Source organism: Cetorhinus maximus, chromosome 3 (genome assembly GCF_964194155.1).
Source record: "Cetorhinus maximus chromosome 3, sCetMax3.hap1.1, whole genome shotgun sequence".
NCBI lineage: Eukaryota > Metazoa > Chordata > Chondrichthyes > Lamniformes > Cetorhinidae > Cetorhinus > Cetorhinus maximus.
The window spans coordinates 46,108,999-46,132,597 of record NC_135881.1 but is presented as its reverse complement, the minus strand read 5'-3'; the positions used below and the strand labels follow the sequence as shown (position 1 = coordinate 46,132,597).

General features: G+C 44.8%; 1 protein-coding gene across 3 annotated transcripts in view; it reads right to left on the bottom strand.

The window, feature by feature from the left end:
* mastl (microtubule associated serine/threonine kinase-like) overlaps positions 1 to 23,599 on the bottom strand; it is a 62,082-nt gene that overhangs the window by 10,159 nt on the left and 28,324 nt on the right. For all 3 annotated transcript variants that reach the window (XM_078537900.1, XM_078537897.1, XM_078537904.1), the window contains 2 exons: positions 11,759 to 11,897; positions 121 to 234 (listed from right to left, as the gene is read on the bottom strand). In XM_078537900.1, the coding sequence (XP_078394026.1) occupies positions 121 to 234; positions 11,759 to 11,897 (253 nt within the window). The remainder of the gene's footprint in view (positions 1 to 120; positions 235 to 11,758; positions 11,898 to 23,599) is intronic.

Genomic DNA, 23,599 nt, shown 5'->3' with positions numbered 1-23,599 from the left:
ATGCAATGTCATGTCTATTGAAATTAAAGTGATTGAATGTGAAGGAAAATATTTTCGATTACCTACTTGACGATGAACATGGTGGCTACTTCTAAAGAAAAATGCAGCAGAAGTTCATACCTCTGTTCAAGATATTCTGAAAGACTTGTTGTGGTGTTTCATCATTGAAGGGGGGAATGCCCGTCAGAAATTCAAATAAACACACACCAAGGGCCCACCAATCCACAGCAGGACCTAGGGCATAACAGCAACAAACAAACAGATAATACATCATTTCCGATTATATTAAAACAGAGCTAAAAAAAAATATGGAAACGCTGGAATTATGCATCAGGTCTGCTGGAATCCATAAAGAGAAAAGATATTGAGCATTTCACAAACAAAACATCTTTTCCAAAATTTGAGCCCATCTTTTCTTTTCTCAGATGCCAATGGACTTAAAACTTCTTTTAATTCTGTTATTAAATGCTGATTGTTTACATATTGAGCTCCAAAAAGTGATTTTTGCACCAATAAAAATTGTTCAGAATTAATTAGGTACTTTCTGTAGATTATTTCTGCCCACAAACATGCTGCACAAAAACCTTAGTTGCTGCGATTTGAAGAAACTGATTACATATGTGCTATGTCATGAATAGTAATGTGTATTTATTAAAAAAGTTATAACATAAAAATTCCCTATATTTCAAGTCTTACTTTGTATTTTTTATTCATTCCTGGGATGTGAACATCGGTGGCAAGGCCAGTATTTGTTGTCCATCTCTAATTATGCTCAAGGTGATGGTGATGGGACAGAATTTTCTGCTTGACGTGCGGGGGGTGGGCCCCACATGTTAGCGCGTAAAATGACGCACGGAGACGTCAGGCAAGCATCCCCGATGGAACCGCGCGCTATCGCGATATTTCGCTGGGCAGGCGCGCGATGAAGTTCAGTGCACACCCGCCATTGATTAACAGGCTAGTTAAAGCCCTTAAATCGTCAATCGACGGCGATTTTCAGCTGCCCGTGTGATCTTTGGGTCGGCGCACAGGCGCAACGAGCAGGCGGGTAAGAGATTTTTTAATCAAACTCATCCACGGGTGGGATAAGAGGGCTCAGTGGGGTTGTCAATCTAGTCTGAGTATTTATTGCAGAAAGTTTTTTAAACTTGCCTGTGTGATCTGTAGCAGTTCAGAACAAATTCCAGCAGCTTTCTGTGTACTTTGAACCTTCAGGTTAGCACTCTGCAGTCAGTAATCTTTATCAGGCCTGCAGCTTTCTGGAGGCCTCCCTTTAGCCTGAGTATGGGTTCTGGCATGTCCACTGGAGGCAGATCCCCTGAGAAGGGAGAGCTAGAATAAGGTGGAGGCCAGGAGTGCACAATCAGCCTCCAGGAGAGCCACCTTTGGGAGTACAGGTGCATGCACAAGGGGCGCAGGGCCTAGAGGTTGTCCAAGGTGGAAGGGGCCGCAGAAGACGCCACTATCCTGCTGCCAGGGTATACAGGCGGCAAAGCAGCTACCTCAATATGACTGAGGTGCAGTGCCGAAGGAGGCTCCGACAGTCAAGGGAGACAGTCAACTACATCTGTCAGACGATTGGCCCTCAGATCTCTCCTAACTGTGTGGGTGGACACCCCATGCCAGTGGCTCTGAAGGTCACAGTTGCCCTCAACTTTTATGCCTCTGGTTCCTTCTAGGGCTCAGTGGGTGATTTTTGCGGTGTCTCCCAATCAATCAATCAGCTGTCCACACTTGTGTCAAGCAGTTCACAGACGCTCTGTTCAGGCGTGCATTGACCTTCATCCACTTCTGCTGGGACCAGGCATGCCAGACACAGTGAGCCAGAGGCTTCCCGGCCATTGCTGGCTTCCCCCGCGTCCAGAGTGCAATAGACTGCACACACACGGCCATCAAGGCGCCAGCAGGTGAGCCCAGTGCCTTCGTCAACAGGAAGGGCTTCCACTCCATGAACGTGCAGATAGTGTGTAATCACAGGATGCTGATTTTACAAGTCTGTGCTAGGTACCAGGCAGCTCCCATGACGCCTACATCCTCAGATACTCCCAGGTGCCGGGGCTCTTCAGTGCTCCGGCTTGGCTTGATGGCTAGCTGCTGGGTGACAAGGGCTATCCCCTCAGAAGGTGGCTCATGACGCCTCTCTGCCATCCAATGTCAAAAGCTGAGCAGCGGCACAATAGGAGCCACGCCTCCACAAGGGCTGTGGTGGAGAGAGCCATCGGTCTTCTCAAGATGCGCTTCTGATGCTTGGACCGCTCAGGGGGCGCACCCCAGTATCCCCCAGATCGCGTGTCACTAATAGTGGTTGCATGCTGCGCTCTCCACAATCTTGCGCTGGAAAGGGGGGCACAGTGGATGCGGCTGCACATGATGAGTCCAGCACTGATTCTGAGGATATGAGGAAGCACATGGGAATGATGAGGGGATAAACGCTGATCCGGGACTACACCAAGGGGGCAAGGACACCCAGGAGACTTTAATCCAACGACCCTTCAGCTAGCTCGACACAAATGGATCAGTGGGACCAGCCTTGCCTGGCGCTTCCATATTTGCCACTTAAGTGCTAAATCTGCCAGGTCATCAGCTGCAACTAAGGGCTTTGGAGGTAAACTTCAATGTCCACTCAAACGCCCATGACATGTATGCAAAACTTACAAATGTAAAACAAAGGAGCCACCCTCAGCCATGGTAATACATCTGGTTTTAATTTTCACCATCAGAAGTTCTCACAAAGTCAAAACAAAACTTTATTCAAGCAAAAACAAATAATAAATCCCTAATTTAGGGCCAACACAAAAGCACCAGTGAGAAACCCATGGCGTGCCTAAGGTGCCTTATGCTTACGTTTACGGGTGCTACGTCTTGGTGCCGCCCCATCGCTCGGAGTGGCATCTGAGACAGCCTGCTGACTCTGCTGTCCTGTTGGCTTTGATGACCTTGGCGGTCATCCTCTGACCTGAGGAACCTGTGCCTGGGAGGGATCTGCCAGGTCCACAGCTGGCATCTCCCCAGTCATCGCAGTCTCACCCGATGAAGCAGTCACTGGGAGAGAGACGGAGCAGCTGTGGCCTTCATCCAGAGCACCATGAGAGGAGCCCACAGTTACGACTGGCAGCTGCTTTGCCGATGTGAGGTCGCCCCGGACCTCCATGCTCACCGTTGATGGATGGGCAATGAGCTGGGAAGCTTGAAGCTCACACCATCTCCCACAATGTCAATGACCAGCTGTGGCCATGGCACTGTGAGGGCTTGCAGGTCCGAGTGTAACCCCAGGAGAACCTGCTTGTTCTCCTGGAGGCCCGTCTCCATGAGAGTCACCATTCTCTCCATGGAGGAAGTATGACGCTCTGCCATGAGGCTCATTGCATCAGTGATGCTCCGCGTGGACTCCTCCACCACAGACACTAAGCGAAGCATAGTCTCATGTAACACTCCCAGATGCTCCCATATACCGGGCCGCATTTCCTGCACCTGCTGCGTCGCGGACGACTCCATAGGCACATCATCACGCACCGACTGAGCATGTGCCGGGTCCCCTGCAGTCCTCCGACTGCTGGCGCCATCGCCACTCTCTGTCTCTGCCAGCTCCTCCAGTGATTGTGAAGTGCCCTCTCCACTGTGCCCTGGGACACTAGCCAATGTTGCAATGCCCACCGAGGTGCTAGTATCTGCGCTGGTGCCTGCCTCGCAAAAATGGTGTGACGCAGGTGACAGTTGAGGGCCCTCAGGTGTGAGAGGGGGCATCTGGAATTCCTCCTGGCGGACAGGCTTTGATGATGCTGAAATTAACAACAAGGACAGTGGATCAGTTAGCGTGCACACAGTGACACACTTCATCCCTTTCCCCCTAGCTCATTATGCGCTCAACCTTCCAGAACCTATGGACATGAATATTGGTGGGGTGGCAAATCGTCAGGAGGATACACTTACATTACAGGCGAATGCTAAATGGAATGTTATGTGGATAAGTGTGAGGTGCTGCACTTGGGCAGGAGAAACAAGGCACGGGAATACACGAGGAATGGTAGGACCGTGGAAAGTAAGGAGGATCAGAGGGACCTTGCTGTGCATGCCGACAGACCCGTTAAGGTAGCGGGACAGGTACATAAGGTGTTGAAGAAGGTAAATGCCATACTTGCCTTTATTAGCCGAGGAATAGAATATAGGAACAGGGAGGGCATGTTCCAAGTGCAGAAAACGCTGCCTAGGCCACAGCTATAGTTCTGCGTGCAGTTGTGAAATGCGCTTCACAGGAGGGATGTGATTGGAGTGGAGAGAGTGCAGAGGTCATTGACCAGGGTGCTAGCTGGGCTGGAGAGTTTGACTTATGAGGAGACATAGCATAGACTGGGGTTATTTCCCCTGGAGCAGAGGAGATTGAGGGGTGACATTATTGAGGTTTATACCATTATGAGGGGCATAGTTAGTGTCAACAGAAAGGAACTTTTCCCCTTGGCATTGGGATGATTAAGCAGGTGGCATTGATTTAAGGTAAGGGGCATGAGGTTGACAAGTGAGGTGATGAACAACTTTTGCACACAGAGTGCATTGGGAATGTAGAACGCACTGCCTGAAAGGGTGGCGGACACAGAAACCCTCCTAACATGTAATAAGTATTTGGATGTGCAGTTGTGATGCTATGGCATACAAGGCCATGGGGATAGTGTTGGGAAATGGGATAAGGTGACTTTGGGAGGTGCTTGACACGCACATCTTCGAAGGGCCGAGGGACCTTTGTCTATGATCCACACCTCTGACTCTATCAGTCTGTGATTGAGCAATGTTGCAACAATAACAAATCAAACAATCATCAGTGCTATGGATGTTGGGACGACATAGCGGATTTCACTGTTGGCTTCAAATACCTGGCCATTCCACCCCAGCCTCACCAACACCAGTTGACCTGGGTGCACGGCGCCTTTTAGGCTCCAGGGCCTCCTGATCGAAACGGTTTAACATCATGAGCTGGGCCTGGCCGTCTCCAGTCCGCGAATGCTCACACACATTGTGAGCATTCTTCTCCTGAAAAACAGAGAAGACCATTCATTGCGACAATTCGCACATGGGCTCTGCACGCGCATGCCAACCACAGTGGCCCATATCGGGCCTCCAGTGCCTCCTCTCCCCGCTACTGCTGATCAGTCACACAAAGATAGTACACCTGCTCTCAACCCCTCCCAATGGCCACCTTGGACACATTCTGTGTCACTTTAGGAAACACACCGTCTTAGCTCCAAAGCAAGGAGGCACAACTACGTGCAGAGTCGAGGGCAGCAGATGGTTCTTGGCCACGAGACCTTGAGGCTCCCCTTCCACCATCTCATCACCGTGAATAGGACATGTGTTGGAGTTCTGAGTCTGCGCCTAACTGCATCTCCTGCAAGTTGCCCCCAGACTAGCCATGTGCGACTAAGAGCAACACATGGTGCGGGGGAGAACTCATCTCCTCATGAATCACTCAGGCTGATGTAAGCATGGGCACTATCTGCTTGCCCACCCAGTGTATGAGAAATACCCAACATGATTCAATGCAGTCACAACAGTAAGACTTGTTTGGAGGGGGGGGGGGTGGGCCTCAAAGGCTAAGGCTACCTGCTGGGTTAAATGCCCAATGCCAACATGGTACTCACCCTTCCAGAGCGCAACAAATCGCTGAAGCGCTTACGGCACTGGATCCAGGTGTGCCGCACCACGTTGTGGGAGCTCACCACCTCCGCCACGTTCTCCCAGGCACGTTTGGTCATGTGGGGTGGCCTCCTCCTCCCATCCTGGGGAACCAACACCTCCCGCCGTGCTGCCACCTCCTTGAGGAGGGCAGCAAGACAGTCATCAGAAAAGCGAGGGGTGCATTGGACCCCGGCTGGCCTCCCCTGCTCCTGTGGCAGACCCTGCAGCTTGCCCTGCTCTTCTGCCCTTCCCTCCAGCATTCCCTGCTCAGCCGACCCCCTGCGCTGTGACCTGGAAGTGGCCATTGTGAGCAGCCTACAGAAGGCTGCCAGGCCTTCCTTTAAACAGACTGCCGGGTCGCCATCGGACCTGGCGGTCTATGCATGCCTGCCGCAGCCCGCACACTCCCGCTATTCACGGGAGTCGGAAATGCGCTGGGCGGGCCTTAATTGGCCAACCCGTGCAAAACGGCGGCGCGGCAGTCTGTTTAAAGGAAGGCCTGGCAGCCTCCTGTAGGCTGCTCACAATGGCCACTTCCAGGTCGAGGCGCGGCCCCAATTGTGGGCGCCAATCAGGTTCGCACCTGCCCGCGGCCACTCCTACTCCGCCCGTCCGACAGGCAGAAAATTCTGCCCCTGGTGTAAGTACACCCACAATGTAGTTTGCATGAGTGTTTTAGGTTTTGGACTCAGCTTCAGTGAAGTAATGGCAATATAACTTTAAGTCAGGATGGTATGTGGCTTGAAGGGGAACTTGCAAGTGGTGTGTTCCCATGCATCTTTTGCCCTTCCCCAGGTGACAGAGATCGCAGGTTTACTGAAGAAGCCTTGACAAGTTGCTGCAGTGCATCTTGTAGATGGCACACACTGCTGCCACTGTGTACTGTCAATGGAGGGAGTGAATGTTTAAGCTGGCTGATGTGGTGCCGATTAAGCAGGCTGCTTTGCCATGCTCTTTGACATCCAAGTGAATCTGTACTCTAACCTAAAATAAAAGCAAAATACTGCAGATGCTGGACATCTGAAATAGAAACAAAAAGTGCTGGAAAAACTCAGCAGGCCTGGCAGCATCTGTGGAGAATGCAGGAGTTAACGTTTCAAATCCAATACAACTGTTCGGAGATTCCTGCGTTGTGATCTTCTTTCTATAGCGTGGAGCTCAATACTGCACACAGTACTCAATAAAAGGTGTTACTAAGGTTTTATGTAGACTCATTACCTAATTGACTTTTAGATTCTATAGCTCTTAATAAATCTAGAATTGCACGAAGCCTAGGTCAGGCTGTATCTGGAGCACCACAGACATTTTTGGGCAACAAACCTCAAAAAAAGATATACTGGCCTTGGAAGGGGTAAGTGCAGAGTCAGCAGGGCAATACCAGGCCTAAAGGGTTATATTAGGAGCACATGTTGCATCTGCATTTCCATTAGTTAAGAAGGCTAGAGTATGAACTACTCAATATTAAAGGGATTCAATAGGGTGCACACTAAAAAAAAATTCCTCTGATGGGGGAATAAATAGCATGCGGGCACAATCAAAATTAGAGTTAAGTCACTCAGAAGTGAGATTAGGAAGCACTTTTCCTGCACAAAGGGTAGTAAAAATCTGGAATTCTTGCCCTCAAGATTGTGGCTACTGGGTCAATTAAAAGTTTCAAGACTGAGAGTGACAGATTTTATTAGGTAAGGGTATCAAGGGATGTGGAGCAAAACTCCAAAAGGGTAGACATTGAGGTATAAATCAGCCATGATTTAACTGGATGGTGGAAAAGTTCAAAGGACTTATCAACCAGAGGTACCACCTTTACTATCCTGTGAATTTGAACCTCCAAATTCCTCTGCTCTTTCATAGCACAGAGCTTACTACTATTGAGAATATATCACTGCTGTTATTTAACAAAAAAATTCATAATTTCACACTTGCTGCCATTGAATTCCGTCTGCTACTTATGGCCTATTTCACATCTTATCAATATCGTGTTGCATATTCTGTCTTCTATATACCTAACCACACTTCATATTTTGGCATAATCTGAAAATTTCAACAACATTCTCCCTAGACCTATACACAAATCAGTGAAAAGTAGTACCCCAAACAGGTCCCAGTGGGACCTCCAGACTACTTTCAAAAGCAGCCTTTAATTCTTACTATTTTCTCCCTTATCAAATTTTAATTCAGTTTGCTATAGCATGTAAACTTCTCTAGTAATCTCCCAGCACAGAAACAATGAGCCAAATGGTATTGTGCTGCAAATGCCAATTTTAAACACAATGGGTTTCTTTTGGTTAAATATAGTTCTTACAGTAATGAAACCAATCTTGACACTTGTGGGGCTTTTTATTACCATAATGTTTGCATTTATTTCATCAAAATGTATACTGAGGATCAATGCAAAGATGCCCAGCCACTGCCATTTAAACCACAGAAGCATTAGATGCATCTTAAAGCTTAAAAGATAAAATATGAATGATAAGCAGTTTTAGATCCTAGGATTGACAATATAAAAATAGTCAGGTGCAAAGGATAAAGAGATATTGAAAAGAACATTTGAAAAAATTCTGTATTTTTTGCCAAAATTAGTAAGAGAAAAAGTAACTTACAAGTATGCTATAATTTATAAATACCATCACCTTGAAAAGTTCAAGTTAAAAGAAAAGGTAACTACTGAGCAACCTTGCCAATTCCAATGGGTCAGATATGGCAGCAAAATTTCACAGCTTGAATCTTTTAATTGAAACACAGCTGAACAAGCTGCATTTCAGACTACTTGAGGCAAAGCACCACAGCCAATAAACCCTAGAACATGCATTACTTGATTGAATTTTGCAGCTGCTCTGCATATTGCAACTTGCCATATTAAAAATGCTTAGATTGTAGCAATCTTACCACATTGTAGAACTCCACAACCTAAAATTTGAAATAGGAAATGTTTTCAATTCGAAGATTATGTATGCACTATCAGTGCATGGCACTATGTATATAGATGTCGTTAACCTGTGTAAATATTCTAATCCATGCTGATTCCAAAATGTTATTTTGCTAAATGGGCAATTAGTTTTAATATCCAACCTAATTAGTTTGTTGATGAGGTGAGGTGAGAATAACTGCCCTTCCCTGGAATGGGGTGTATCGAAACTTATAACAGGGAGTTACAAATTGAATGTATAATTCTTGGCTATTTGCTTTCCTGCGGAGAGGGTGGATGGGACTTCATTGTCTTGATGTTTTGTGTAGTTTGGAGATAGGGAAGAGTATCTCTGTAAAATGTTTCTCGGGGCCAGTTGTAATGAAGCAGTTAACCTGCTTTGGGGTTTTTCTTGATCTTTAAACATCGCTGTCTTTAAAAAAAAAGTTGGCTGCAGCGTGCCGTTTTGTCAAAAGTATAAAACGAGTGTAAAGGTTAAAATAAAAAAATAAAAAATAACTGCCCTTGACATCAAGACAGCATCTGACCAAGTGTGGCAATAAGGAGCCCTAGCAAAACTGGAGTTAATGGGAATCAGGTGAAAACTCTCCGCTGATTGGAGTCATACCTAGCACAAAGGAAGATGGTTGTGGTTGTTGCAGGTCAATCATCCCTGTTCCAGGACATCACTACAGTAGTTCCTCAGGGTAGTGTCCTAGGCCCAACCATCTTCAGCTGCTTCAATGACCTCCCTTCCATCATAAGGTCATAAGTGGGGATGTTTGCTGATGACTGCACAGTATTCAGCACCATTTGCAACTCCTCACACACTGAAGCAGTCCATGTCCGAATGCAGCAAGACCTGGGCAATATCCAGGCTTGGGCTGACAAGTGGCAAGTAACATTCATGCCACACAAGTGCCAAGCAATGACCATCAGCAAAATGAGAGAATCTAACCATTGCCCCATGACATTCAATGGCATTACCATTACTGAATCCTCCACTACCAACATCCTGGGGGTTATCATTGCCCAGAAACTGAACAGGACTAGCCACATAAATACTGTGGCTACAAGAGCAGGTCAGAGGCTAGGGATCCTGCAGTGAGTAACTCATCTCCTGACTCCCTAAAGACTGTCCGCCATCTACAAGGCACAAGCCAGGAGCGTGATGGAATAGTCTCCACTTGCCTAGATGACTGCAGCTCCAACAACACCCGAGATATTAGACACCATCCAGGTCAATGCAGTCTGCTTGGTTAGCACCACACCCGCAAACATTCACTCCCTCCACCAGAGGCACACAGTGGCAGCAGTGTGTACCATCTACAATATACACTGCAGGAACTCACCAAGCCTCCTTAGACAACACCTTCCAAACTCATGACCACTACCACTTAGAGGATAAGGGCAGCAGACATCGGGGAACATCATCACCTGGAAGTTCCTCTCCAAGCCACTCAACATCCTGACTTGGAAATATATCGCTGTTCCTTCACTGTCGCTGGCTCAATATCCTGGAACTCCCTCCCTAACAGCACATGGGTGTACCTACACCACAGACTGCAGCGGTTCAAGAAGGCAGCTTACCACCACCTTCTCAAGGGTAATTAGGGATGGGCAATAAATCCTGGCCTAGTCAGGGATGCCCACATCCCATGAATAAATTAAAAACTGTTTCAGCAAATTAACTTGTCTGCCAGCTTGTTAGTCTTAAAAAGAGACTTCCAGACTTGATCTCTGCCAAGATTTCCCTTGTTTGTCTCCTTCCCTTATCCTACATAAAATAAACTCTACATGTCCAAAACCTGCTGATATGTATCCAGCCCTGTTCTTTCCCAACTTCCTTGTCCTCATTGACCTAAAGTGGCTCCCTGTACCTTCACAGATCAAATTTAAAATCCTTGCTCTTATATTTAAATCACTCCATAATCCTAACCTAACTTTGTAGCTGTCTCCAGCCCTATAACCCTTCCCTGAAAAAAAGCACTTCTTGGATTCTGGTCTCGTCTGTAGACCCAAATCCTTTGACCTGCTGTTAGTGATAAATCTTTCAGCTGCCTAGGTCCTACACTGGCTGTCCTTGCTTAAGATTTTTTCTCCCTCTTAAAAAAAATCAATCTATTAATGCAAATTTTTGGCCACCCTCCCTGGCTTGGCCTCAGTTTTCCTTACACCAGCTTATGGTGTGCCTTGGGATATTACTTATCCCAAGATATTACTTAAGTAAAAGGGACAATGTGAATGAGAGATGTCATAGTATATAATACTGGAAGTGGTTTGGTAACTGGTTGCTATTTTATAAGCAGAGGGCAGTTATCAATAGTAACAGATTTATATGGTACCAGAGCAAGTATGTGGTCCTACTGGACTTGGTGGTTGCACCATTGTTGTAATTATCTTCATTAATGAACTATACACAAGTCTGCAGAAAACAGGACAGCGTACACAAGGGCAAGGAATTTAGACTAAATCAATGGTTTGCAGTAAAATTTAGATAAATTAGGGGAATGGCTCCATATATGGCACAAATCTTTCAGTGGGAATAAATGCAAGTCATGCATTTCCTGCATTTACTGGGGGAAACTAGTAATCCAGAAGCCCAAGATAATGCTCTGGGGACATGGGTTCAAATCCCACCAATTTAAATTAAATTAATAAAATATGGATTTGAAAGCCAATCTCAGTAATGGTGACCACGAAGCCATCATTGATTGTCTTAAAAATCCATCTGGTTCACCAATGCTCTTTAGGAAAGGAAATCTGCCATCCTTACCCGGTCTGGCCTACATGTGACTCCAGAGCCATAGCATTGTGGATGCCCACATCCTATAACAGAACAAAGGAAAAAACTCCAAGGATGTTTATACCAAGTTAGGGAGCCTGCAAAAGATAACAGATCAAGAGAAGGACCTAAGTGATTTATCAACTACAATGCTTAAAGTCCTCAAGTGGAATTATGAGGCCATTTGGAAGGAACATTAGTTCTAGCAATGTGTCTTTTCCACCTTTTCCGCCCAACTCAGGATTTGGTTACCTGTCAATCCTCAGCTTTGAGGAGGGGTCTGCACCTGAAACTTTAACTCACCATTTCTCTACAAATACTGACAGACCTACTTGGTATTTCCAGCATTTTCTGTTTATGAATTACATCTATCAAGCTGCTACAATAGCGAATTATCTTACCATGTGGCATTCTCAAGAGCAGCTCAGGGGCCAAGTAATCCGGTGTTCCCAGAATTCTATCCCCTTCAGTTGGAGCCGGACCTCTCCGCACACTTTTTGGAGTTCTAAAAGGAGTTTGCACAGGAGCCAGCAGTGGAGTCTGAATATGTAAAAACCAGTTGAGATAAGAATGATGAACATCCTCCATGTTAACAGATCAGTTGCGCACAAGAACCACAATATTTGAAAAGAAAACCACTACTACGCTAAACATGTCTACATATTTTGATTACAAGATTAAAAATTATTCTCATCAAGGCACAAGTGAGCCTTTCAAGGAGATAAAAACACATAAAACTGATTCCTAAGTTTATCCTGCCCACAAGAGGGTGGAAGGGATAAATTTTAGTTTTTCTGCCTTGAATTGATGTAACTCAATATTATTTCACAAAGCTAGAAAGTCAAAATGGCATAGAAAAGGCGTATCTGCAGTATTACTTAAAAGTTAAACTATGACAAAGGACAAGAGTACATGCATGGGTTCAAATTTAAGGTAAAACAGAACGCATATCAAAAAGTCCTTCCTTGCAAAACATGGAATGGATTTGGTCAGGGCAGTGGAAGACAAAAAAAACTATATTCCTATCGTCAGTTGCTATGATCAAGGCTGAGGAGTGGATGTGTGCTGAGGTTTCTCCCTGACATTTAAATCTATGGTCAGGAGTCACTGCAAGTGGAAAGTGGAAAGGAGTTGGGACATCTTCACAACACTCTAATACAAAATTGCTTGTTTTTGTTCAACTTCCCAACTCCCCACTACAAATCAAAAACAGCTAATTGCTATTTAAAAAATAATATTGTTGGAAGAAAGAGGAATGGAGTATACATCCAATGGAAAGGTGAACACTGTGGGTAAACAGAGAAACCTGGAGTAAAAGCAAGTGACTGTGGATGTTAGAAACTTGAAATAAAACAGAAAAAGCTGGAAATACTCAGCAGGTTGGGCAGTGGGAGGGTGAAACAGAATTAACCTTTCAGATTGGTGAGAAAGGGTCATTGGCCTGAAATATTAACTGTTGTTCCACAGATGCTGTCAGACCTGTTAATATTTCCAGCATATTGTTTTTTTTTGGAGAAACATTGGGTTCAAAAATTCATAATTTCCTGAAAGTGCAAGTGGAGACAGGTACAGCCATAGTGAAGCCAACAGAATTTATGGTTTTATTAAAAAAATGTATAGAATACAAAGGGAAAGAAATACATTTATGCAAAGCAGTTCGAAAGCTGCTTTTAGTACCCCAAGAAGTTGTGATTCACCTAGTGGCTTAGCAAAGATTAGAATGGAGGTTTTACAGAGGAAGGTTCGAAACGGAAGTGCAAAACCTCAAGATTACTAAGCAACGTGCTGGCCCACTCTGGCAACAAATTAGACATGTAAATTGTGACTTACAAGATGACGTAGAAAGTTGGTGTCACATTTCAGAATGTTGGTCATTTTTACTTCACAGAAACGATTTCAGAACATTTTTAAAAATATAACATTAAATAAAAAGAAAATTCATCTAGGTTTAAAAAGCATAGGTGGAGCTCAGATAAACACAGTTGGCTTGAAGCATTCATAGGCCAGGCATTGAAGGTGACAATGAGAGCCTTCCCAGAGTAAATAAATAAGAATGGCCCCTATTCAATTTGAGAACAGAATATAGCTTCTTGAGACCCACACAGCAAGTGACAAAGGGAGGTGGCTATTTTAATTGAGTGCCACTGTCTAATTTGGTGAATGAGTAAAAATTTGAGGGAAACAGCCCTTGCAGGTGCCAGGAACGCAAAGTAAAAAAGGAAAAAATGACAGGCAGGTCCTTAACATTCTTAGAACACTGGAGAAATTTCTGTGGGGGCTGGGGTGTGGAAAGCTGTTCAGATGAGATGGGTTTCAACTGAAACTGGTTGGTAATAACATCCATGTGGATAAATGAATAAGGCAGTGGGAGGAGGATTTAAACTAGTAATAAACTGCAAATATCAAGCAATCGATACTGGAAGCCAGTTCTTAGTACCAATTTTTTTTCTTGTTCTGGATGTATTTAAAACCTGACTGCCTGCTTTGGAGTCTTTTTCGGATAGTTTAAATATGATGGGGCAGTGGAGGAGGGGGGAATTAAACATGTACTGAACAGAGAGACAATAAGATAGGCCAAAAAGAAAGTAAATTGATAGGTTCTTAGACACATATATGTGAATGTTAGAGGAGTAATTGCAACAAGGTGAAGAAATGCGAGATCAGCACAGCACTTTGGAAGTATCTCAGAAACATAGTTGTACTGCAGTTAAGGAAAAAAAGCACACATACCAGCTTTACAGCATTCAGGAAGGACCCAAAGAGGCTAGAAGGTGGAGTCGGGAAATCTGGGAATTTAAGGGAGTGAAAAAAGACAAGGCTTTCCAACATGATAGCCTGGCTGGAAGTAGAAGTGCAAAGAGAACAAAGGGAACTCTAAGTTTGTTACAGACCACCAGGTCAATTAAAAAGAGGCCAGGATACTGAACAAAGTGCTGAGGAAGATACTACGAACAGAAAGGGTTTAGTCAATATAATAAAACAGGGCACAGACTAGAAGGGCCAAATGGCCTGTTTTCTGTGCTGTAGTGTTCTATGGTTCTAGGGGATGCACAAGTATTTTAGAATTTAAGCTAATGAATCTAGTGCATGATTGCTGGACAATTGTGTTTGGGATGCCATTAGAAGTAACTTCTACTTTGGCCTGTTATTGATTAGATAACTAAGAACGGAAATCAACTGACTGATAGCGACTATAACATGATTAAAATGTGACAGGTCAGAGATAAATAAATAGTACAAACCAAATTCCAGAACTGTATACAGCTTTATAAAGGCCGAAGTTTATATAGTGAGGAGAAAATTTAAGTAAAATTAACTGGGGGGAGGAAAGGAAAACCCTCAATTGTGGAATGGAATACATCTAGGATAGGACCAAATCCACAGGATATGCACATATTAAGGACCAGCAAACACTGAGTAAAGAAACACAACATGAAAATGAATAATAATATATTTGAAGATAAAAGGATGAATACAAGAATTTAAAAAAAAAACAAGAGATGCCTTCCTTTACCTGTCAACAATTTGATATATTTCGCCTGTTATCTCATTTAGCACCTTTGGTATTTACCAACTTGAATCCCTTAAAAAGCATGTTCAGGGCATCCATGCAAGTGATCTCGAAAGCCAAAAACGCTTGGATGGTTTACATGATCTAGTGCTTCCTCTCGTTAGTACTCTAGGAAATAATCATTTCTAATATACATTGAAGCCTGTCAATTATGGACACGTTAGGAGCTGACATCAAATGTACTTTACTAGCAGGTGTCCTTATTTTCAAAATGGTCATTGTACTGAAAAATTTTATAGTACATACAATGGGAAATTGGAGGAGATACCAGAAATGAGCACAGCTGTAGAAACTAGATATGCCTAAGAAAGTCTTCCAGTATTAAAACAGAGAAAGCGTTACCAAAGAACTGAGATCCCTTCAAGATGCTAAACCAAGTTGAGACAAAGGACAAGCTGAAAATAGGTAATACACAAAAAAAGGATACTTATTGAGACCCCAAAATGACTTGCTTAGTAAAATGTACAAAGGTAGTCTGAAGTCACAGACGCTCACAAATTACGATCCATGGACAGCCTTCAACGTACTGAGCCCTTGTCCAACTTAAAACACAAGACATGCAAGTCAGCAGTGGCTTTGGCTTTTGTGGAATATGGAATTTCATGCTTGCATGGATCTATCCCATTGATAAAACAGCTTCTCTGCCACTATATTCGTTAAAGAGTTTGCCATTGTATGTACTATAAAAATTTTCACTACAATGACCATTTTGAAAATAAGGACACCTGCAAGTAAAGTACATTTGATGCTAGTTCCTAACATGTCCATAATTAACAGGTTTTAATGTATATTAGAAATGATTATTTCCTGGAGTAGCAACTAGAGGAAGCACTGGATCATGTAAACCATCCAAGCTTTTTTTGGCTTTTGAGATCACTTGCATGGATGCCCCGAACACGCTTTTAAGTGGTTCAAAGTCAATAAATGCCAAAGGTGCTAAATGAGATGACAGACGAAATGCATCAAATTGCTGACAGGTAAAGGAAGGCAGTCGGTAAATAAAAGGGGAGATCCTACTGGATTAGAAACAAGTTAATGAATAAACCCAGGTATAGGCATATACATTAGTTTTAGGTCAACGACTGACAAACTAATAGAATTGGGTTTTTAGGAACAAAGTTGTGAAGTGCTAATAAGTGGTAGCGAACAGTTTCAGAAATGTAGATCCTGTCAGACCAGCCTCCTTGACTTTTATGAGCTCTCAAATGGATGTTAGAATGCCCAAATATAGTATGTTTAATGTATAGCATACTTGATTGAAACATACAAGATCCTGAGGGGTCTTGATAGGGTGGATGTGGAAAAGGTGTTCCTTTTGTTTGGAGAATCTAGAATTAGCGGTCATTGTTTAAAAACAGGGGGTCACCCATTTCAGACAGAGATCAGGAGAAATATTCTCTCTCAGAGGATGGTGAGTCTTTGGAACTCTCTTCCTCAAAAGGCGGCAGAAACAGTCTTTGAATATTTTTAAGACAGATCTAGATAGATTCTTGATAGGCAAGGGGCGGAGGTTGCAATCAGATCAGCCATGATCTTATTGAATGGCGCAGCAGGCTCGAGGGGCCTACTGTTGCTCCTAATTCGTATGTTCGTATGTCTACATGTCCAGAAAGCCTTTAACAAAATACCACATTAAAGGCCCATTCACAGGTCTAAAGTAATGGGTTTTATTTAATTATGTGCAAGTCCCAGATATAAAAACATTGGAGAAGGAGCAAGGAATATTAGTTAAGGAAATGGTTTCTCACCAGGGGTGAGGGGAATATAATGAGTGGAATGTGAGAGAGATCAGTGTTGGACACCCTACCATAAAGGACATTGCCCAGAAAACAAGTCCATCTCTATTACCATCAAATTTCAACAAAAGGGGAACAAAATACTTCACAGATGATCCATAAGTGACATGAAATTCTGCAGCAATACTGGCTTTCTCCACTAGATGGAGATGTAATATTTACACGGCCAATTGAAGCTGCTTCATAGTAGAATGTGGATACTCCAAGATTGAAAAAACTGTAGTAGAAGTTAGCTGACTACTACGAAAGGGGAAAATAAAAACACAAATTCAGCCACTTCTGATCCATCTCCAATAATCTTTATTGGTGTATGGGGATGTCATGTGAGGGAAAGAATCAGACACAGCTGTGATAAAAGTCAACCTTTCCCCTCACCCCATCCATGGGCTACTGACACTGTCATGTGAAGAATGACTGCTTAGGGGAGGTGTCAGAAATGTCCAGCTCTGTACAACTATACCCTAGTAAGATGACAATGCCTTCAGTGTAAAGTGAGGAAAAACAATGGGGAGAAAAAAAAAAAATCAATGTTATCTGATTAATAAGTTTTAAAACCTTACCTGGGTGGACCATTTAACACTGCACCTTCTGGCAAAGAATTCTATTCAAAATATTAAACTATCTCCCTCTTTCACATGATCATAGACCTGTTATGTATTTCTAGTATTTAGCTTAGAGTCTCACTGTTCAAGTAGTTTTATTTTTTTAAATCTCCGTGTTTCATTGTGACAAAAATGACCCTCCATAAAGTGAAAACATGACAAGGTTTCCTTTTACAAAGAGTCCCGCATATAAAACAATTTTCCAGCGTGGCAGTTCCCAGGGCTAAGGTAAAATACGCCAATGTAACATGTACTTTACACTTGCAAGTAAACAAACACCACAGATACAAAAGTGGAAGATGACAGACAAGTGCAAATCTCATGGGTGGAATCTTCTGCTCTGTAGTTTAAGTTCAATAACTGGCTGGGAAGTCAGAGTATTTTCTGCTGGCCAGAGGGACAGCTGAACACATGTGATCTTCCGCTGTTCAGCTCATTATTTATGCATCTGTGCAGAGCATGGCGAACCTTCTGGCTGGGCAGGCGTCTGCTGCGCCATTACCTCAAGGGGTTGAAGGTCTTGGCGCCATATTTAAAGGGCACCCAGACAGCCATTCACTCACTGTAGGCCAGGAGCTCCACATTGTGCTTAAACCAATAAGTCCAGAAGAAGAAAGCAGCCTTCAGCTCCGTGGTTCAGCAATACCTCTCTGGAGGTTCTCCTCCAGGCCATTTAGGAAAAGCAGGAGATGCTGTTGCCTCTGGATGGGAGCAGGGGGCCCTTCCCTTCTGACCATGGTTGCCTGGAGGAATTCGCCCATGGGGTAAAAAAAAGAACCAACCTGCCTGCAATGCAGAAAAAGGACGAATGATTTGCTCTGCCAGGGTAAGTGCACCATCTACTCCCTGCAAATTCTCACTCTCCTAAGTGCATCAGGCAGTCTAAGGGTTAGAGTGCACAGGGATGTCACACACAAGCAGCACTGAATGTGTGCCAGCCACTTTAAGCTCTCCATCACATATTAATTCCAGGACAAACGACTTCTTAAATCACTTACTGATGAGGGCTCAGCAGCAACAACAGGCAGGCATGTTTCTGAAATGCTCATTCACCCAATGGCCTCACAAACCAATCCTTCTATCTTTCTGCAGGACAAAATTGCGCATAACAAGCACGGGCGGACCAAGACCAGAGGGGGAGAAACAACAGAAATTCATCCCTTTAGCAGCTTTGAGGAGTAAGCCACAGAGCTGGCAGTGAAGGGCGTGACCATGCCTGCGTGGAAGGTGAGATCGGACTCCCCAAGAACCCAGTGAGGATGCATCTAGTCTCCAGCTCCAACATGAGTGAGCAATCTTTAATATATTAGTTTGCTTAGTCAATCTGAAAATCTCTTTTTTCCGTTCCAAGTACCGGCAAGAAAAAACAGGGAGGACATCCACCAGGACATGCTGCAGCCCCAGCACCCAGGCCACCGCTGAGGAGGAAGCCTCAGTTCCCTCAGAAGGAGCAGTCACTGCGTTTACCTGCACTCTCCACCAGTGCAGATACACGCACCTCGGTGGGTCCTAGTTCTAGATCAGGCTTGGATTCACAATTTGGTGAGCACATCACAGATATGGTTCCAAAGCTGACAGAGGCAGTGACATCTGAGATGTCTGACACTTGGGAGGACTGCTGGAGACCAGGCCTCTGCTGAACCCAATTCAGATGACAGGCCTCTGGACTTGGCTCTAAGAGACATCTTAGAGATGCAGAGGAACATCAGGCAGAGGTGCCAGAGGCCATCCGCTGATTGGACTGAAGGCTGGAGGGATCCATCCATGTTCTGTCTGCTGTCATAGCTCCAGCATGAGATTACTTGGCTGTCTCCATGGAAAGGCTAGCTGCTACCTTGGAGGCCCAGGTCCAGCAGAACACGTAGTTTCTTCCGGAAGTGCGCTCGAACCTGCACTCCATCGCTCTAACCATGGGTGCAGTGCAGCAGTGGCTGGGCAAGATGAGGACGGGGCACCTTGACCTCCCTCCAGGTGCCTCTTCTCCTCAAGGAGTCAGGGAAGGCCCATCAGGCACCCACAGGGAGGAGGAGCGGCAGTCAGGCACTCTGGGGGCATCCACCCAGGACACTCCAAGGGTGCCCTGTCACTCCACATACCCTGTCAGTGACCCCATCACCTCCAACAGGTCAGGCTGAGGAGGGTGCATCAGCACCTCCGCAGGCAACCCATAACGGGCCAGGCCCTCTAGGCCCCGGGCCACCAGAGGACGCCCAAGTCATCTTAATCAACAGGGCATTGCAGTCAGCAGGCTGCCTCCACCTCAGCTGCATCAAGACGTAGCTGTAGAATAAGAAAAATTAAGAAGTATTGAATGCACACAGGTGGCACAGGCGTACATTCATTGTAAATGGTCTTCCCATTTGTAAATATAACTTGAATTTAACTGTTTGCAAGTCTCATGGATTCCATCTATTTAATAGACGCTTCAAAGTTTTGTGGTCCGTTAAGGCTCAAGAAAGTTTGCCTCCAATTGAGTCCAATCAGAAACTTCTATTGATTCAGTTCTCCCACATTATCACCATAGTGAGTCGTCTATAATCTCACACATGCAAGATTAGGCAATGGCCATCATTTTGTCAGTATGCTGCCTGGTCAATACCCGTATCAGCCAATTCTTGCTCCTAACTATGCTGTGGCCTCGGGAGATGTGTTCACTGAGCTCATTGCATTTACTGCTGCTGTTGCAATGATGTCAGTTGTGTGCGAATGGCACCATTACTTGTGGGGATTAAATCAGCTATGTGAGCCCCAAGTTCATTGTGAATGGATTTTCAGGCATGAGAGACTATAGTTGGACACTGTAATCTTAACAATCAAAACCCAGAAACTACCCTAACTGTCTGGAGGAAGATGTGGTTGGCACGTTCAATGCTGAATGTCCTTCATTAGTGATTTGTCAATTTCAGCAACCATATAGCCGAATGAGGCAAGTAAGGATACAATGGGCAAATTAGCCTTGACTGCAAGAGGAGTTCGAGTGTAGGGTTTCTGGCTGAAGCCATTGCCAGACTTCACATGGACCTACTCGCCTCCTTATCAAGGGTGTCAGTAGTCCTTGGGTAAAGGGATAGCACACAAATGGAGTTGGAAATCATTGCATAACAGGGCTTTCAGTGACTTGAGAGAGGCTAGAATGGGCTTTTGGAATGTACTGTCTCAAGTACTGTGATGCTATCAATACTATGCACAGCTGGTTCTCTCAGGCCTCTGCAGGAAATATTTCCACCTTGGCTCATGTGTCCAAAATGACAGCTCACAGTCTCACCCTATTGCAAAGGCCATCTAGGAAAGAGGCTTAAGGGTTTTGACGATTGCAGGGTCCTGGGTGATTGCACCTCAGCAACCCTTGGTCCAGGTGAGTCACTCTCAGTGAGAACACTACCAAGAAACCTGGAAACTTCACTGCATGATAGAGATGTCAATGGTTATGAGTTTATGATGTGCAAATAGTAATCAGGGGGTGGTCACAGGAGCAAGATTATGCCTCATCAATCTGCATTGAGAAGCGATGGCAAGGGGGACATATGGTAGTCTTATGCTGCTGCTCCCTGTTAACCCATTCATCTGGTTATGCCTGAAGAAAAGTGATAGAAACATAGAAAATAGGAGCAGGGGAAGGTCATTTGGCCCTTCAAGCCTGCTCCGCCATTCAATATGATCTTGGCTGATCCTGTAAGTCAATGCCGTACTCCCACGCTGTCCCCATAACCCTTGACGCATTTAAAGTCCAGAAATCTATTTCCTTCTTAAATATATTCAGTGACTTGACCTCCACAGCCTTCTGTGGTAGAGAATTCCTTGGGTTCACCTCTGAGTGAAGGAGTTTCTCCTCATCTCAGTCCTAAATGGGTCTACTCCGTATCCTGAGACTGTAACCCCTTGTTCTAGGCCTGTTCCCAGCCAGAGGAAATATCGTCCCTGCATCCAGTCTGTCCATCCCTCTCAGAATTTTTTATGTTTCAATGAGATCTCCTTTCATTCTTCTAAACTCCATGAATACAGGCCTAGTCAGCCCAACCTTGTCTCATACGACAATCCTGCCTTCCCAAGAATCAGTCTGGTGAACCTTCGCTGCATCCCCTCTAATGGCAAGTATATCCTTTCTTAGGTAAGGAAGCCAAAATTACACACAATACTCCAGGTGTGGTCTCACCAAGGCCCTGTACAGCTGCAGTGAGACATCCTTGCTCCTGTACTCAAGTCCTCTCACAATGAAGGCCAACATATCATTTGCCTTCATAACTGCTTGCTGCACCTGCAAGCTTGCTTTCAGTGATTGGTATACAAGGACACCCAGGTCCCTTTGTACATCAACATTTCCCAATCTACCACCATTGAAATAATACTCTGCCATTCTGTTTTTCCCTATCAAAGTGGATAATTTCACACTTATCCACGTTATACTGCATCTGCCATGTATTTGCCCACTCACTCAACTTATCTGAAAAATACCCATTTATTCCTATTCTGTTTCCTGTCTGCTAACACTCTCTGTATCTGGTCAGCCCCCTTTGGGAGCAGGCGTCATGGTGACAGGAGTGCATCCCTGGCTAAATACGAGTTCAAACTACTGATAAGCTGTTATGCACACAGACTTAATGAGGGCATGGGTGAAATCACTATTCCAGTTAAAGTTGCTACGGTCATGCAAGATGGGAATGTGTTCAGGTTCTACAGCAGCGTCGCCAGGGCTACACATTTAACTGTAGTTTAGTGCATTCAAATGATCAACCTAGCATCAGGGCAGATGGTGAGAGTATTGAGATTTCATGAAGCAACATGGAACTTTTGAGAGAAATTATGTCTGTGAGCAGAAAAATGCTGGGGCCTTCCAGGCAGCAAAGGCGAGAAAAACAATGTGAAAATGTGAACATTACTTCTCCTGGGATCTGGTCGCCAGCATGTCTGCCGTATCATACCCTTGCTGTTGCATCTTCATGTGGCTCACTGACATCCTGGCTCTCATCAGATCCATTCCCTTCAACGTCCCCTCATCAAACAAGAGATCTTGCTCCTCCATATCTCCCTCAGGCAAGACATCCCTCCTTTGCAGCGCTAGGGTGTACAGGGCGCATCAAGCAACAATGATCCTGAACACTGTCTTTGGTGAGTAATGGAGAGCCCCGTCCGAGCTGCCCAAACATCATAAACGCATCTTCAGGAGGTCTATCATCTGCTCTACCAAAGATCTGGTAGAGGTACTTGCAGCATTGTACCACTCCACAGCAGCACTCTGGATGGCGAACTGGCATCATTAGCCATGTCTTCTGCGGGTATCGCTTTTCCCAGAGGAGCCAACACTTTAATCGCCAAGGTCCCTCAAAGATCTGTGGCACCTGCAAGTGGCTCAAAATGTAAGTTGTGAGAGTTTCCTGGATATCTAGCACAAACATACAGGATTTGCCTTCTGTGATGACAAATTAGCTGGACGTTCAAAGAGCGAAATCCTTTTCGATTGATGAATCTCACAGGCTGCTGCCAGGGAACTCACAAGGCCATCTGTGTGCAGTCAATGGTGGTCTGCACTCCTGGGAAACCAGATATCGCTGCAAACCCCACTGCTCTCACACCCTGGCTTTCAGCATCCATGCGGAACAGGACATACTGGTGAGCTCTAGTGAACAGGGCATCTGTGACCTGCCGTATGCATTTGTGCATCACCAATCAGAAGATGCCACACAGGTCTGCAGTGGAGCCTTAGAAGGAATTAACAAAAAAGTTCAGTGTGAGAGTGAACTTCAATACCACTGGCAGGGGATACCCTCCAAGTCCTTGCGGCCACAGTTCTTCACGGAGACTAGAAAATATGAGCTACCACATTCCTAGACAAGCAAAGGCACCTGCTGCACTCTCTCTCATTTTCATATATAAGTAGTGCCTGTGTTACACCAATGGTCGGGCAACTGGCCTCGTTGCATTTGTCTCTCTTCAGGTGCATCTTGGACTTCTTGGCGCCCTGCTCCCTCCTGCTCAGGCCGCTGCTACTCCCGGGGCTGTGCCAATTACAATGGACCCTTCTTCTCCTCATTTGTATGACAGCAAGGACCAAGGCAGGGTTGCCTGCAGCCTGCATTCTTGATGCCTTTGTATTTGTGAACGAATCAACTAGATACTTTTATTGAGCATTTTATTTGGTAGTACAGAACTTTTGAGTACTGCTAAAATAAGAAGACATGCTATCAAAGCTTTTCATCTTGCACTCATCAGGACAACTACGCAAGATAAACCAACAGTAAAGGGAACAACAACATATATTGCACGAGAGTTTGTGGA